Source organism: Quercus suber, unplaced genomic scaffold (assembly GCF_002906115.3).
Source record: "Quercus suber isolate HL8 unplaced genomic scaffold, Cork oak 2.0 scaffold_60, whole genome shotgun sequence".
Lineage (NCBI taxonomy): Eukaryota > Viridiplantae > Streptophyta > Magnoliopsida > Fagales > Fagaceae > Quercus > Quercus suber.
The window spans coordinates 976,689-990,436 of NW_027069525.1; the positions used below are offsets into that span (position 1 = coordinate 976,689).

The window sequence follows — 13,748 nt, forward strand, 5'->3', positions numbered from 1 at the left end:
GATTGAGTATTATAGTTATTTGTCTCTACACATTTGTCCAACCAAGCATAAATAGCAACCTCCTTAAAAGTTGTCCTTCAATAAGTATACAACGTTTGATGTAGAATTGCAAGAGTCAGATTCAATAGATTGGGTATATGATTATTTATCTTTAAACATTTATCCAATCAAGCATAAATAGCAACCTCCTTAAGAGTTTTCCTTCAAGATAGATGGAACGATTTTTAAAGAACAAGGTGGGAGCATAATTTTGATTTGAGATGATAATGAGTTGCTCATCGCAACATTGAGTTGCAAAAGGTAAGCAATTCAAATTTGGAGGAGGCAAAACTAGTAGGCAACACTATCCAAACTATTAATTTTGCAATTGAGACAGGTGTAAGAGATATGAGAGATTTAATATATGTTAGTGACAAGCTTTGATTTAAGATGAAGCTAATTCATTGCGAGAATTCATATTGGAAAATATAGCAATATAAACAAGTTTTGATTCAACAAAGTAAACCCCAAAATTTAGCAATAAAAAGAAGAAAGAAAAGAAAAGAAAAGAAAAAAAGGTAGAATTAGAAAGATCTTACACAAATTATAGAGTCACTCAAATAACGATATCCTTAAAGGTTGACTTGTGCCACTNACTCCACAACCAAGAAACTAACTTATGTTATCATAGTTCAAGAAAAGTTGAGTAACATAGCCCACACCAAAAGTTATGGTAGATACAAAATATTAAGAAAAGTATGGTCATAAAGATAATTTCATATAGAAAAAAATAGTTTTTTTTTTATATATATATAAATATTTTAAAATAAATTTATATGCATCACACAGACATCAACTAGTTATATAAATAACAAATTACATCCTCTAATTTTGCATAAAATTTAATTCGGCCCTCTAACTTCACTCCATTCAATTTAGTTTTATTAACTTTCAACTTTGTTGTGAGTTTTAATTAACTCAACTATTAAAGTTTTTATGTTGAATAAAAGATCTATAATTCAATCATCGCTTACACAGAAACCGAATGGTGTCTTACCTTGATGATAAAGTCTATAATAGGAGCAGGTGTCATAATTTGAATTCTCAAAAAAAAAAAAAAAAAAAATTCAACTTTGTTTAATTCAATCATTCCAATAATCTCCTTCAAAATTGCTGTTAAACGGGATAAAAAAAAAAAGAAAAAAAAAAGAAAAGAAGAAATGTCAGGTTTTATTTTTTCTTTTGAGAAACAGGTCAGGTTCTATTTTAGAAATTCTTTTTCAGCTCTTAAAGTTTTTTTTTTTTTTTTTGGCTGGGTAATTTGTTATTGCGGGGGATCAAACCCCCGAGTTAACGGCCACATAGGGTACCGGGTATAGGTGGTGCCATGCTTATGTCGCCCATCTATCATGGTTATATTTCTTACTTCGTGATTAACGGGCATAAGTGGCTCTTTTTTGGGCACCACGTTGAGCCCAATGATATATGGGCAGCAGCATGGGGTGCAAAGCTAATCAAGTCAGAAATGGCGCAAATAGTAACCCACTTGCCATTCTGGTTCTGGAATCTGGATTCTGGAGAGATATTATCAAGTTGTGTTCAATTTTTGTTTGTTTGTTTTGTTGATATCAGCTCGTATTACTATAGTAGAGGAGCTTTGTGTCCCAATTTGTATCTCACATATACAACCACATCATATTACTATGGTAGCAAGGCTTTGTGTTTTATTCTCAAATACACAGCTTTGTGGTTACACAACATTCTATTTTTATAAATAGTAACAATGATTTTTTTTTTTTTTTAAGTTAAGAATTATTTATGATTTTAATTTTTTTTTTTTTTTTTTTGCTAACCATATAAAAAGAGCTAAGAGGTTCTATCTACAATAATTTTCGCTTCATCTAGTTTTGGTTCTTTTGGTTGTTTTGAGTGGGGAGAGATTACAGAACTTGAGATCATCAGTGATTTTCAAGAAAAAGAGAATCTATGCCAAGGATAAAAAAATTTCCAGACTCTAACCATCAATTAAATTAATGCTCAAGTTGGTATTTCTTTTCCCCACCACTCCTCAAAACTTCTTTTTCCTTTCCATGTGTAAGATTTTTATATGGGTTTCTTTAATTATTTGTAGCTCATGTATCTATTTGGTAAAAAAAAGAAAAAAAAATTCATTGATTTTTCCAATTCAATTAGTAACAGAAAAATTATTCCATGTAATTGATATTTGACATATTCATGCTATTACATTTTAATTTTTGTTATTCAACTAGCGATTATGGACTGGGTGTGATTGTGTCATCGAGTTCATGACAGCTTGTCCACAATGTGTTGATGGGTTGTTTGTCCAACAATCCTCTTAAGTACTTTAGTCTTCTTGTTTAAGCTCCCTTTGTTAGATCATGTCTTCATCTGTGATGTACAACATCTTGGCCACTAAGAGTCACAAAATTTTTGAACATACTGAATTGCCAAGTCTTGTCAATTTTTTTGGTTTTGGTTTTGGTTTTTTTTTTTTTTTTTTCCGTAAATTTTATCAATTTGAAAACAGAATTATTACACTTCAGAATACTCTGCAAGATTGCATCTACAATAAAGAACAAAATAACTTTATGCTGCTTTACTAGACCAGAAACATATAGCCTATCAACCAAAAGAAACTATCAGATTTTCTCTGAAAAACCCGGAAAAACACATTAATTAGTAAAAAAAATGCAATTTAATGGAGTGAAAAAGAGCAACAAACCCTTATTTGCCTTAAGCCAACAAGATTTCACACGGTCAGAACACCCAGAGTTGTCCATGAGAAACTAAGAAAACTAAACATAATAGCTAAACACATAAAATGTAAGATGATAAGGAAGTCAATATTCTTTTTGGATGGTTGCAATTATTTGATGAAAAGCTTCAATTGTGGCACATGATAACATTCACTGCAAAAATTTAATATTGTGACAACGTCTTAGCAAAATTCTGTTGTTGATTAATTGTTGGAATATTTGTAATAATTTTTTTTTTTGGAGATAAAAGATAGAATAGTATTGATATAACAAGAATAGCGATACAGAGACAACACTAGGACCTTTACGAACTATACAGGTATAAAGACAACAAAAATGAGGTAACACTTGAAAGGCTCCAAACGGAGACATTACAAAAAACAATACCTGGTAGCGACCCCAAAGCAAGACCGAAACATCTGTTTAGGAGTATTCTTTGAGCTGCATTGAAATGCTGGTACTCTGTCAAAAACCCCATGGCCCCAAGGCCCTCAACTAGTATGGCTTTTGGTCGGATTGGAGTTGAACTTTATCAAAATAGAATTTATTGGGAACATTCCATGGAGCCCAAGCCCAAGCTGTGGTTGCCCAAGTCTCAAACCAATGTCAAGAAAAGAATATCTATATTTTATTACATTCTTCTTAGGTTGTACTCTAAATTTTGTAAAAGCTTTTGTAAATTATCGATGAAACTACTTTTTTTTTTTTTTTTTGGAAGAAATCGATGAAATTAATTGTCAAAATTAGAGAATAAATCACATAAATAGAAACTCATTTTTGAAATCAATCCCAGCCTTTTTTGAAAATCAAAATCAAAACGCCCATCCAATCACAATTCACTGGTTTCAAATCTCAAACAAAAGCTACCATTGTAACACATTTACACAATTACACCAAGGACACACTTTTGCACTAACCACGTTACATAGTGTAGCACTATTTGATTTGTAACTTACCAAATACTAACATTATAAGCCATGCAAAGGATAATTTCCAATCAAAATAACACTAACAAACTCCAATTATTTGGCAACTCTAATTGGTTACTCTATTCTAATCAACCCTATCTGAGTATAAGTGTATAACAAAGAAAAAACTAAACGAGTCCAAAGTAGAAACTTTTAAGAAACCGCTGCTCTCCCATGTAAAATAATTAATTTTAAAAAATTTCCCATGTAAATTCATTATCGAATACCATTTCACGAGTATCTATGAGTCTCCAAGACAATTTTCCAATTGAAATTTCAAGGAACAGTTCCAGTCATCAACCAACTAAAGAAAACAGCAGATACCACTTCCATCTACTATAACTTTCTGCGTGGTTAATGCAATCATAAAGAAACACTAAATTGCTATAATAGAGGAGGCAAAAGAAAACCCACCAAAAATAATAACAACAACAACAACAACAACAATAATAATTAAAAAAACTGATAGTAAGTCCAATTTTTTTTTTTTTTTGAGAATAAGTAAGTCCAAAATTATAAATAGCGTTACAATCATCCTAATTAAGTAAAACCCATTTCCTAAAAAAAAAAAAAAATGTAAAACCCATTTGATATTTTACCTATTTTAATTTCCTACACTCGGGGAAAAAAAAATGCCATTGAAAAATTCTAGTATATTCCATGATTAGAAACATTCCTTTAATGCAGTGATCAAATAAAATAACCATGTCTTCCCCAAAAAATAAAATAAAAAACAAATTGAAATAATTGTTTTTTTTTTTCTTTACCTGCATATTCTTTTGCAACTAAATGAAAAACCCAAAACAAAAGCGAACCTCAAGAACAGAGGAATTATTAGAGTGAATGAGGCTAGAGCTTCCGAAACATGTCGTGGCTACGGTACACAGCTTTAGGAGTGGTGGGCCAGCCGATGAGAGCCTAGAAAGGCCCACACGAGTAACCCAGACAAGGAAAGCAGTGGAAACACCACCAAGTACCGCAGGTTTCGCCAGTGGAAGTGGGAGAGAGAGAGAAACTCAAATTTGGGGAAGCAGAAGTGAAAAAAAGAAAAGAGAAACATGAGAAATAGAGAAGCATGCGGAATGCCCGCGTGTCAAATTTATGAACCTTTAGATTAAATGAACGGTTGATATCAATCCCCGCTTTACCATGCTTTTTTTTTTTCCTACACCAAAAAAGCAAAAATATTTTCGCACTAATTAACAAAAGCAATATATTTAAAGGAGAAGAGTTTAAATTCAATATTGCCAATAACGAATGAAGAGAAGAGCGCTAGAAATAGTGATGTTAAATAGTTATATAACTATTTTTAGTTTCACTAAAACTTAAAATATATTTTGCAATAATGAAGCCAAAATTATATTTTTGGCTCCACAGCTATAGTGCACAGCTATTTTTTGCTGTGCACTATAGCTAAAAGGTATAAAAAAAAAATTGCATTCACATTACTTTTCTTATTTTCCTTCTTTCTTCTGCATTTCATGTTCCTCTCTCCATGTCTCTCTCCTCACTACCTCTCCATCTGCTTCTTTCTTCTTCTACAGACCTATCGCCGATCTGCATGAGCCCAGCCACCATAGACCCATCGTCGCTGACCCATGCTCGGCTGCCAACCAACGCTGACCCATCTCGGCCTCTCTTCTTTGTTTTTAGCATTTGTGCTTGTGTTTCGGCGTGGATTTCGGGCTAAGTTTCGGGTTTGTGTTTTGGGCATAGGTTTTGGTATGGGTTTGTGTTTTGGTTTGATTTTTCTGCTTTCTTTTTTTGTTCTTCTTAACTGGTTTTTATGGACACTGGTTACAATGGCGGGGTTGTGGCTGTGTAGTGATTTCTATGGCTTTGATGGTGGTTGTGGTTGTGGTCGTCTTTTGGTGGTTGGATGAAATATTTTTTTATTATAGTGTCACTACAACAAAAAAATGTCTATTACATCAAGTGTTAATACAACAAAATATGTATATAGTAGTTTTAAAGAAAATATCGCATCTACAAGTTAAAATGGTTGCAATAGTAACTTAAAAGTGTTAAATTATTACATCAACAATAATAAGTTGCAATAACTTTTAATTTTCAACTACAATAGAAACTATAATATATTAGGAAAAATTGTTGCAATAACTTAAAATGAGAGAATCATTGCAATAAATTGATACCAATTGTTTTTGCAATCTATTGCAATGAAAATTTCGAATTAATAGTTTATTACAACAAAGTTACCATTGCAATAATTTGATATTAATTCTTTTACAATCTATTACAATCTTGTAGAGCATCTCCAACAGTCACTGTAAAGCTATTTTTGGACCACCGAATGCTACTATTCACGCTCCAACAGCTTCTATAAACACATAGATTCTCCAAAAAAAAATTTTGAGTTGCTACAGTAATTCTCTCAATTTAGAGAACACTGTAGCAACTCCAAACCATTATTTTATCTTAAAAAAATACCCTGTTGAATAAAAAAAATATTCTTTCTCTTTCCTCCTCTCTTCTTTGTTCATCTATCTCTCTCTCAAACGGTAACACAATCAAAACACAAACACAATAACAGATCAAGAACAAGGAAAAATACAAATTTAATTAGAACAAAAAATCTAAAATCAAAACAAAAACAACAGATCAAGAGCATGAAACCCTATCTAAGCTCCATTGTAACAACAAAGTGAATCAGAACAAGATAAAAAAAGAAAAAAAAAAAGAAAAAAAAGATAGATGAAGGCCATGTCGGCTGTGTGTGTGTGTGTGTGAAGCGAGCTGAAGAGGAAAGAAAATAGAAATAGGAATAGAAAAAGTAAAGAGAGAGAGAGAGAGAGAGAGAGCTGAAGAAATGATCCGGAATGAACTAGAAGAAAAAGAAAAAGAAGGTAGATAGAGGAAAGGAGTGGGATATGTGGGTGGTGGAGAAGAAACCAAGAGGAAAAAAAAAAAAGAAAAAAGAAAAGAAAGAAGAAGAAACATGTCCAGATGGTGTGAAGGGAAAAATAATATAAAAAATAAGAAATTGCAATTAAGAAATGCTACCACAATATTTTCACAATAAATTTTAAGTAACAGATTGTTATTAGATAATATTGGTGAGTAAAAAAATAATTTCAGTAATGAGTTTAAATTAGAACTAGTAACAACTTCCCACATAAATTTTGTTGTGAAAGTATTGCATAAAATGTTGTGAATATAACACTTCTTATTAAAAAATATAGTTGTTAAAAAAAGAATAAATGATGATTAAAAAAATAATAAACAATGAATGAAGAAATAATATTTAAATGAGATAGAGAATCTGTTGGAAAGTGTATTTGAAAAAGTAGATAGGTAAAAACTAAATGTCACTGTTCATTTTCCAAACAGTATAAAAATTTGGAGAAGCTGCTGGAGATGCTCTTAAAATCCTCTACCAACTTTGAAAAATATTTGCAGCTCAATTTGACAATGAATAAGTCAGTCAACGATGTTGAGGCAACATAACCAAGAACTTCTGTCCACAAATCATTTGGAAGAGAAGATTTAATGGAAGAAGAATAAGACTTTCTCTTGTAACTTCTTGTTCTCACTATATCAAAAAATGTCTATTATATCAAGTGTTAATACAACAAAATATGTATATAGTAGTTTTAGACAAAATATCACATCTACAAGTTAAAATGATTGCAACAGTAACTTAAAAGTGTTAAATTATTGCATTAACAATAATAAGTTGCAATAACTTATAATTTTCAGCTACAATAGAAGATTTAATATATTAGAAAAAATTGTTGCAATAACTTAAAATGAAAGAATCGTTGCAATAAATTGATAACAATTGTTTTTGCAATCTATTGCAACGAAAATTTCTTTTTTTTTTGGAAAGCTATGAGATAATTGCAACGAAAATTTCAAATTAATAGCTTATTGCAATGAAGTTACCATTGCAATAATTTGATATTAATTTGTATGCAATTTATTACAATCTTTTAAAATCCTTTGGCAACTCTGAAAAATATTTGCAGCTCAATTTGACATTGAATAAGTTAGTCAACAATGTTGAGGCAACATAACCAAGGACTTCTGTTCACAAATCATTTGGAAGAGAAGATTAATGGAAGAAGAATAAGACTTTCTCTTGTAACTTGTTGTTTGATATTATTTTATTGTGTTAAAAGCTAAAAAAGAAACCACTGCTGTTGGATGTGAGAAGGTAAAATAGATAAAGTGACTTTTTGTAGTGCTAAAAAGCTAAAAATTTGGCTCCACTACTGTGGATGCTCATAAGCCCAATCACAAGGATTCAAAAAGGCAACAATTTAAATGTACTCTATCAGCCCAATAACAAGGATTTAAAAAGCTAACAATTTCATCCCATTAACATAAAATATCTCTCTAATCCACTCCTCCCCCATCATTGTTGCTTCCACCATCATCGTTTTCTCCACTGTCAGAGACTCCGCCTCCGCCTCTTCCACTACCACCACCTCCTCCACCCCCTCCACCACCACCTCCACTGCCGCCTCCTCCGCCTCCACGAGGGCATCCATATTGTCTAAGATACGTCATATCTTCCGACATTCGAAGGACATGGGGCAACATTTTCAAAACAGCCTCTGCAACAATTTCAAGCTTAGTTGAGTTCTTATCGACCTTTGATCCCATTTCGATGTTATCAAGCCCCAACAGAGCCTTGCGTATCTCTTCTTTAGCCTCTTTGAGGTTTTTCTTTTTGCCCACTTAATGATAAATCCTCCCAATACTTTTGAGTACCACTTCCGTCGTTCTCTCGTAAACACCAAATTTGGACAGTCTGTTGAATAGTTTGTCCTTATCACCTAACAATACAATACAACCAAATCAGAATTCAATAAAAATATAATTTAAAAAAAAAAAATTATATTCATGATTTGGTTTATTATGCAACATTACTTATACTCTGTATGATACATTGTAAAGCAGAGCAAGCGTATACACATTAAAACCTATACTTCTTCCACCCAACCAACCATACTCTATATCATACATTGTAAAATAGAGCAAGAGTATATAAATTACTAACGATATCAAATAGGAAATAAAATAATCGAAATACGAAAAACAGAGACGAAAAATCATGTACCTGCCTCAATTTTCTTAATTTGGCCAAACTCTCTTCAATCTCAGACTTAGCATTGTAACTTTCACCATAGTATATTGTTATCTACATTTTTTTTGTTCTCCAAGTATTGCTCACCGTACAAAATTTTCATAAATTTGGTTGAGCAATATCTAAATACTATATTGAATTTTATAATCTCAATATCCCAAATTGATAGAATAAAAAAAAATTTATTTAGTTACCCAAGTCATTACTATCAATTAAACAAACAATTAAAAAACTACTATTTTCTAATTACTATTCTAAAACCATATTTGCGGTAAACACAAACTCTGAAAATCATAAAACTTCTATTGACTCTAGTCATAAAAACTATTTTATTGACTCTAGTATAGTAGTATAGATTGTTTCTAAAAAAAGAAGAAGAAGTATAGTAGTATAGGCTATAGACTAGATCCTAAAGTGTACAGGTGTTTTAAGCTTTTATGGGCCGGATCCTAATGGATATAATTAAAAAAAAAAAATCATTTATATTTATGATTTGGTTTATTATGCAACATTATTTATACTCTGTATGATACATTGTAAAACAGAGCGAGCATATACAAATTAAAACCTACACTTCTTCCACCCAACCAACCATACTCTGTATCATACATTGCAAAACAGAGCAAGAGTAAACACATTACTAATGATATCAAACAGGAAATAAAATAATCAAAAAACAAAAAAATAGAGACGAAAAATCATGTACCTCTCGATTTTCTTAATTTGGTCAACCTCTCTTCAATCACAGTCTTATTATTGTAACTTTCACCATAGTACATTGTTATCCACTTTTTTTTCTTCTCCAAGTACTTCTCACCGTACAAAATTTTCATAAATTTGGTTAAGCAATATCTAAATACTATGTTGAATTTTATAATCTCAATATCTCAAATTGATAGAATAAAAAAAAATTTATTTAATTACCCAAGTCATTACTATCAATTAAACAAACAATTAAAAAACTACTATTTTCTAATTACTATTCTAAAACCATATTTGTAGGAAACACAAACTCTGAAAAGCATAAAGCTTCTATTGACACTAGTCATAAAAACTATTTTATTACTCTAGTATAGTAGTATAGTTTGTTTCAAAAAAAGAAAAAGAAAAGAAGTATAGTAGTATAGGCTTTAGATCGGATCTAAAGTGTACAAGTGTTTTAAGCTTTTATGGGCCGGATCCTAATGAATATAATTTTCAAAAAAAAAAAAAACATTTATATTCACGATTTGGTTGATTATGCAACATTACTTATACTTTGTATGATACATTGTAAAACAGAGCAAGCGTATACACATTAAAACCTACACTTCTTCCACCCAACCAACCATACTCTGTATCATACATTGTAAAACTAAGCAAGAGTATACACATTACTAACGATATCAAACAGGAAATAAAATAATCGAAATACGAAAAAAAAAAAAGAGACGAAAAATCATGTACCTCCCGATTTTCTTAATTTGGCCAACCTCTCTTAAATCTCAATCTTAGCATTGTAACTTTCACCATAGTACATTGTTATCCACTTTTTTTTCTTCTCCAAGTACTTCTTACTGTACGAAATTTTCATAAATTTGGTTAAGCAATATCTAAATACCATATTGAATTTTATAATCTTAATATCTCAAATTGATGGAATACATTTTTTTTTTAATATTTAATTACCCAAGTCATTACTATCAATTAAACAAACAATTAAAAAACTACTATTTTCTAATTACTATTCTAAAACCATATTTGCAGGAAACACAAACTTTGAAAAGCATAAAGCTTCTATTGACTCTAGCCATAAAAACTATTTTATACGAGCATAATATATAGGCCCAACCCATTAACTTTTGTATACCCAAGAACTATGAGCCCAATAGCAGGTAATGTGGCACACTGGTCTAGAAATCAACTACAGATTGGGGACTAGATTGGTCGGTAACGATAATGTCTTAAGGGAATCACCTGCCGAGAACCAATTGGCAACAGGTGTAAGTTTCAAGACAGTCACATTTGTCTTGAGAAGTGGCTCCCATCTGGTCAGGACCAGAGGGGCCCCACCAACATAGAAAAACCTCCCCCATCATTATGACAATCCCATTAAGGGAAGTCTATAAATAGGGGCCGAAGGAGTGAGAAAGGGGGTTGGAAAAATCAGGGTTAGAGAGACACACGAGAGAAAATTGTGAGGATCAACTAAAGAGGAGAAGCTCACTTCTAAGCTTGAGCCTTCTTGGGGAACAAACATAGGGTAGAGGAATACAGGTCGGGCCATAAGCTCTCTCACTTGGGTTGTTAGATTGGCCTCAGGGGGTTTTCCCATTATAGGAAACTCTTCATCCACGTTATACAAGTAATTTGAGGGCCTAACCTCAAAGTTCACAAGGCACGTTGGTTTAGTTAATGGTAACATTTAACTAAAGGGTAACGGATGACTAAATTGACAAAATTTGAAATTTAGAAGACTGGAATGACAAAACTGAAACTTAGAAGATTGAAATGACAAAAGTTGAAACTTAGAAGGTCAATTTTGGATTTTAGCCTACCAATTATAAAGAAAAAAAATAAAAAAAATATTTAACTTAAGAAGAAAATGAAATAGACATTTCATTAGGTCTCATTTTTTATAATCTTTCCGTGTATAGCATGTGTTATTGACTAGTTATTATTATTACTACTATTATTATCATTATTATTATAATTATTATCATTTAAACACATTCTTGTGACCTAGAAGCTCCAAGTTCCAATTTTACTGCTTTCATTCATTTATTTATTTATCAATTGATTCATAAAGTGATGGCCTAACCATGAGCGGCACTACACTATTCTCAGGGGGTTCAAACGAACCCCCTGACTTCAAAAAAAAAAAGAAAAAGAAAAAAGATATGTATATATATATATATAATTTTTTTTTTGTTAGTTTAATACCGTAATTTTTTCTTAAAAATATTTTTGCATGCCTTGAATTAAATTTTGCACACTTTTATTATAAGTATTTCCAACTCTAAGAATAAAGAGTAAGTGTTTGTGAATGGTAAGTGTCACTATTTTTTATAAATTTATATTATGTGTGTGAGTGTGTCTAATATTGATTGTGTGCATTACTTTTTGTTATAATGTTATTTGTGTGAATTATAATGTGTGTGGATGTTTGTGTATACAATATAAATATAATATAAATTTATATAATTTAATAATTAGGAAATAGAGATGGTTTGTTACATGTGTGTGTATTGTTATCATGTTATAATAATTTTTTGTTATAAAGTTAGTAAAATTTAAGAAAAAAAATAGTAAAGTTAGTGATTGTCCAAACATTTAATTGGTTAAGTAGACACTAGTGTATAATTTTATGTATGAATGAGTGTGGTTGTGCACGTCAATAATTAATACAAAACCAATAAGTTTAGTTTAGTCATTTAGTTTAAAATATTTTTATAAAAACAATAACAAATAGATAATAAAAAATGCATGAAAATAAAAATGTTAGATAAACTTAACAAAATAAAATGATTGTAGGCTCATATCTACCTATATTGGCAATAGATACTCATAATTCAAAATTTGAATACTTGTAGAATGAAATTGTAAAACTTCATGTATTAATTTTTTTTTTTGGTCAATAACTCGATATATTCAAGTTTTTTTTTTTATTAAAATTTTTTAACGACCACTCTAAATAAAATTCTTGAAGCCGCCCTGTCCTAACAATATGGGTAACAATATTGCCATTACCCAAAATTTACCCGTAGCCAAACAAAAGATGGTTCGGGTTGGCTCAAGCTCATTCCCTTTTCTTCTTGGGCCCAAGTAGTTCAGTTTTTCCTGGCCGAATCAAGGATTTGGGGCTTCTTGGATGTACTATGGATTTGGTGAGCCGTTAGTTCAGTAATGAAGCCACTTTAATCTAAATTCTTGTTAAAATTATTTTTAATTAACATTCGGTCTATCCATATTAATCTACAAATTGTTTTAGTTAACTTCCAAGTTGTTTAGGAGCTCCTTTTACCTCTTTCTTTTGTGTATGTGTCTGTTTCTCAAAATAAAAAAGAATGGGTAATTGTCCTACATTAATTAAGACTCAAGAGAGTGTGTTGACTGTAATATAACTTGCTCTATCCTCCCATAAAAGTTGTCATGATTTTTGAGTGGAGTTGTGATGTGTTTTTGTGTTAAAACTCCTTCCCTCTCTCTTGTGTGTGTATGTGTGTTTGTTTCTCAAAAAAAATGTTAGTGTATAGATTAAGCTAGATTAGCCCATTGGGCTTAGCCCAATATATTACTTGTACTGCACTCATGTTACTTGTACTGCACACATACCTAGCCTATATAAGGCTCTCTTTTGTACATTGTTTTACACATATATTATTATACTGACTATTCAGTCATTCTCTCTCTCTTTATATTGTTAACATGGTATCAGAGCCTTTCCTCTGATTTTTTGGTTCCTGTGGACGTCTCCGGCGTTCTTCCGCTGCCCTCGCCTTCATCCAGTAGTCACTGTCAGAAGCGAGTCACCGCCGTCACGCCTACAACCCTAGAACACTCGGATTTCGTCAGTTTGTTGATCAAACCGCCAAAGTAAAGGCACACATTGACAGATCTGATAGTCCCGAGCAAAACCCAACAAAAATCTGCCAGAAACAACCTTCTACACGCCTCCACGCATCGCCAGAAGTTTCTGCCTCACGAGAACGAGCCGCCATGCGCTTCCACGCGCCACCACGCGCCGTCTCTCCCTTCCACGCGCCTCACGCGCCGGTCACGCACCTCACACGCCACACACGCCCTGCTCCGTTTCACGGACTGCCACGTCAGCCCTAGGTGACGTCACTCCGCCACGTCAGCATCCCACGTCAGCATCCACGTCATCATTCCACGTCAGCGTCAGCCGTTGACCGTTGACCAGACCGTTGACTT

At 32.0% G+C, this 13,748-nt stretch overlaps 1 protein-coding gene across 1 annotated transcript; it reads right to left on the bottom strand.

Moving 5' to 3' along the window:
* Positions 1-8,080: 8,080 nt before the first annotated feature.
* LOC136067141 (uncharacterized) lies at positions 8,081-13,534 on the bottom strand. The gene is made up of 3 exons (XM_065772494.1): positions 13,477-13,534; positions 8,459-8,523; positions 8,081-8,413 (listed from the first exon to the last, which is right to left on the bottom strand). Exons 1-3 carry the CDS (start codon positions 13,532-13,534, stop codon positions 8,081-8,083), a joined length of 456 nt encoding a protein of 151 aa, XP_065628566.1.
* Between the last annotated feature and the right edge of the window lie 214 nt (positions 13,535-13,748).

Excerpts from the sequence above, each read along its gene's own strand:
- LOC136067141 (XM_065772494.1), bottom strand. The coding sequence starts at position 13,534 with ATGGCGGCTCGTTCTCGTGAGGCAGAAACTTCTGGCGATGCGTGGAGG. Across the intron at positions 8,524-13,476 it reads TGCGTGGAGGCGTGTAGAAG|GTGATAAGGACAAACTATTC; the intron begins GTTGTTTCTGGC and ends TTGTATTGTTAG. Across the intron at positions 8,414-8,458 it reads ACGAGAGAACGACGGAAGTG|AAAAACCTCAAAGAGGCTAA; the intron begins GTACTCAAAAGT and ends GTGGGCAAAAAG.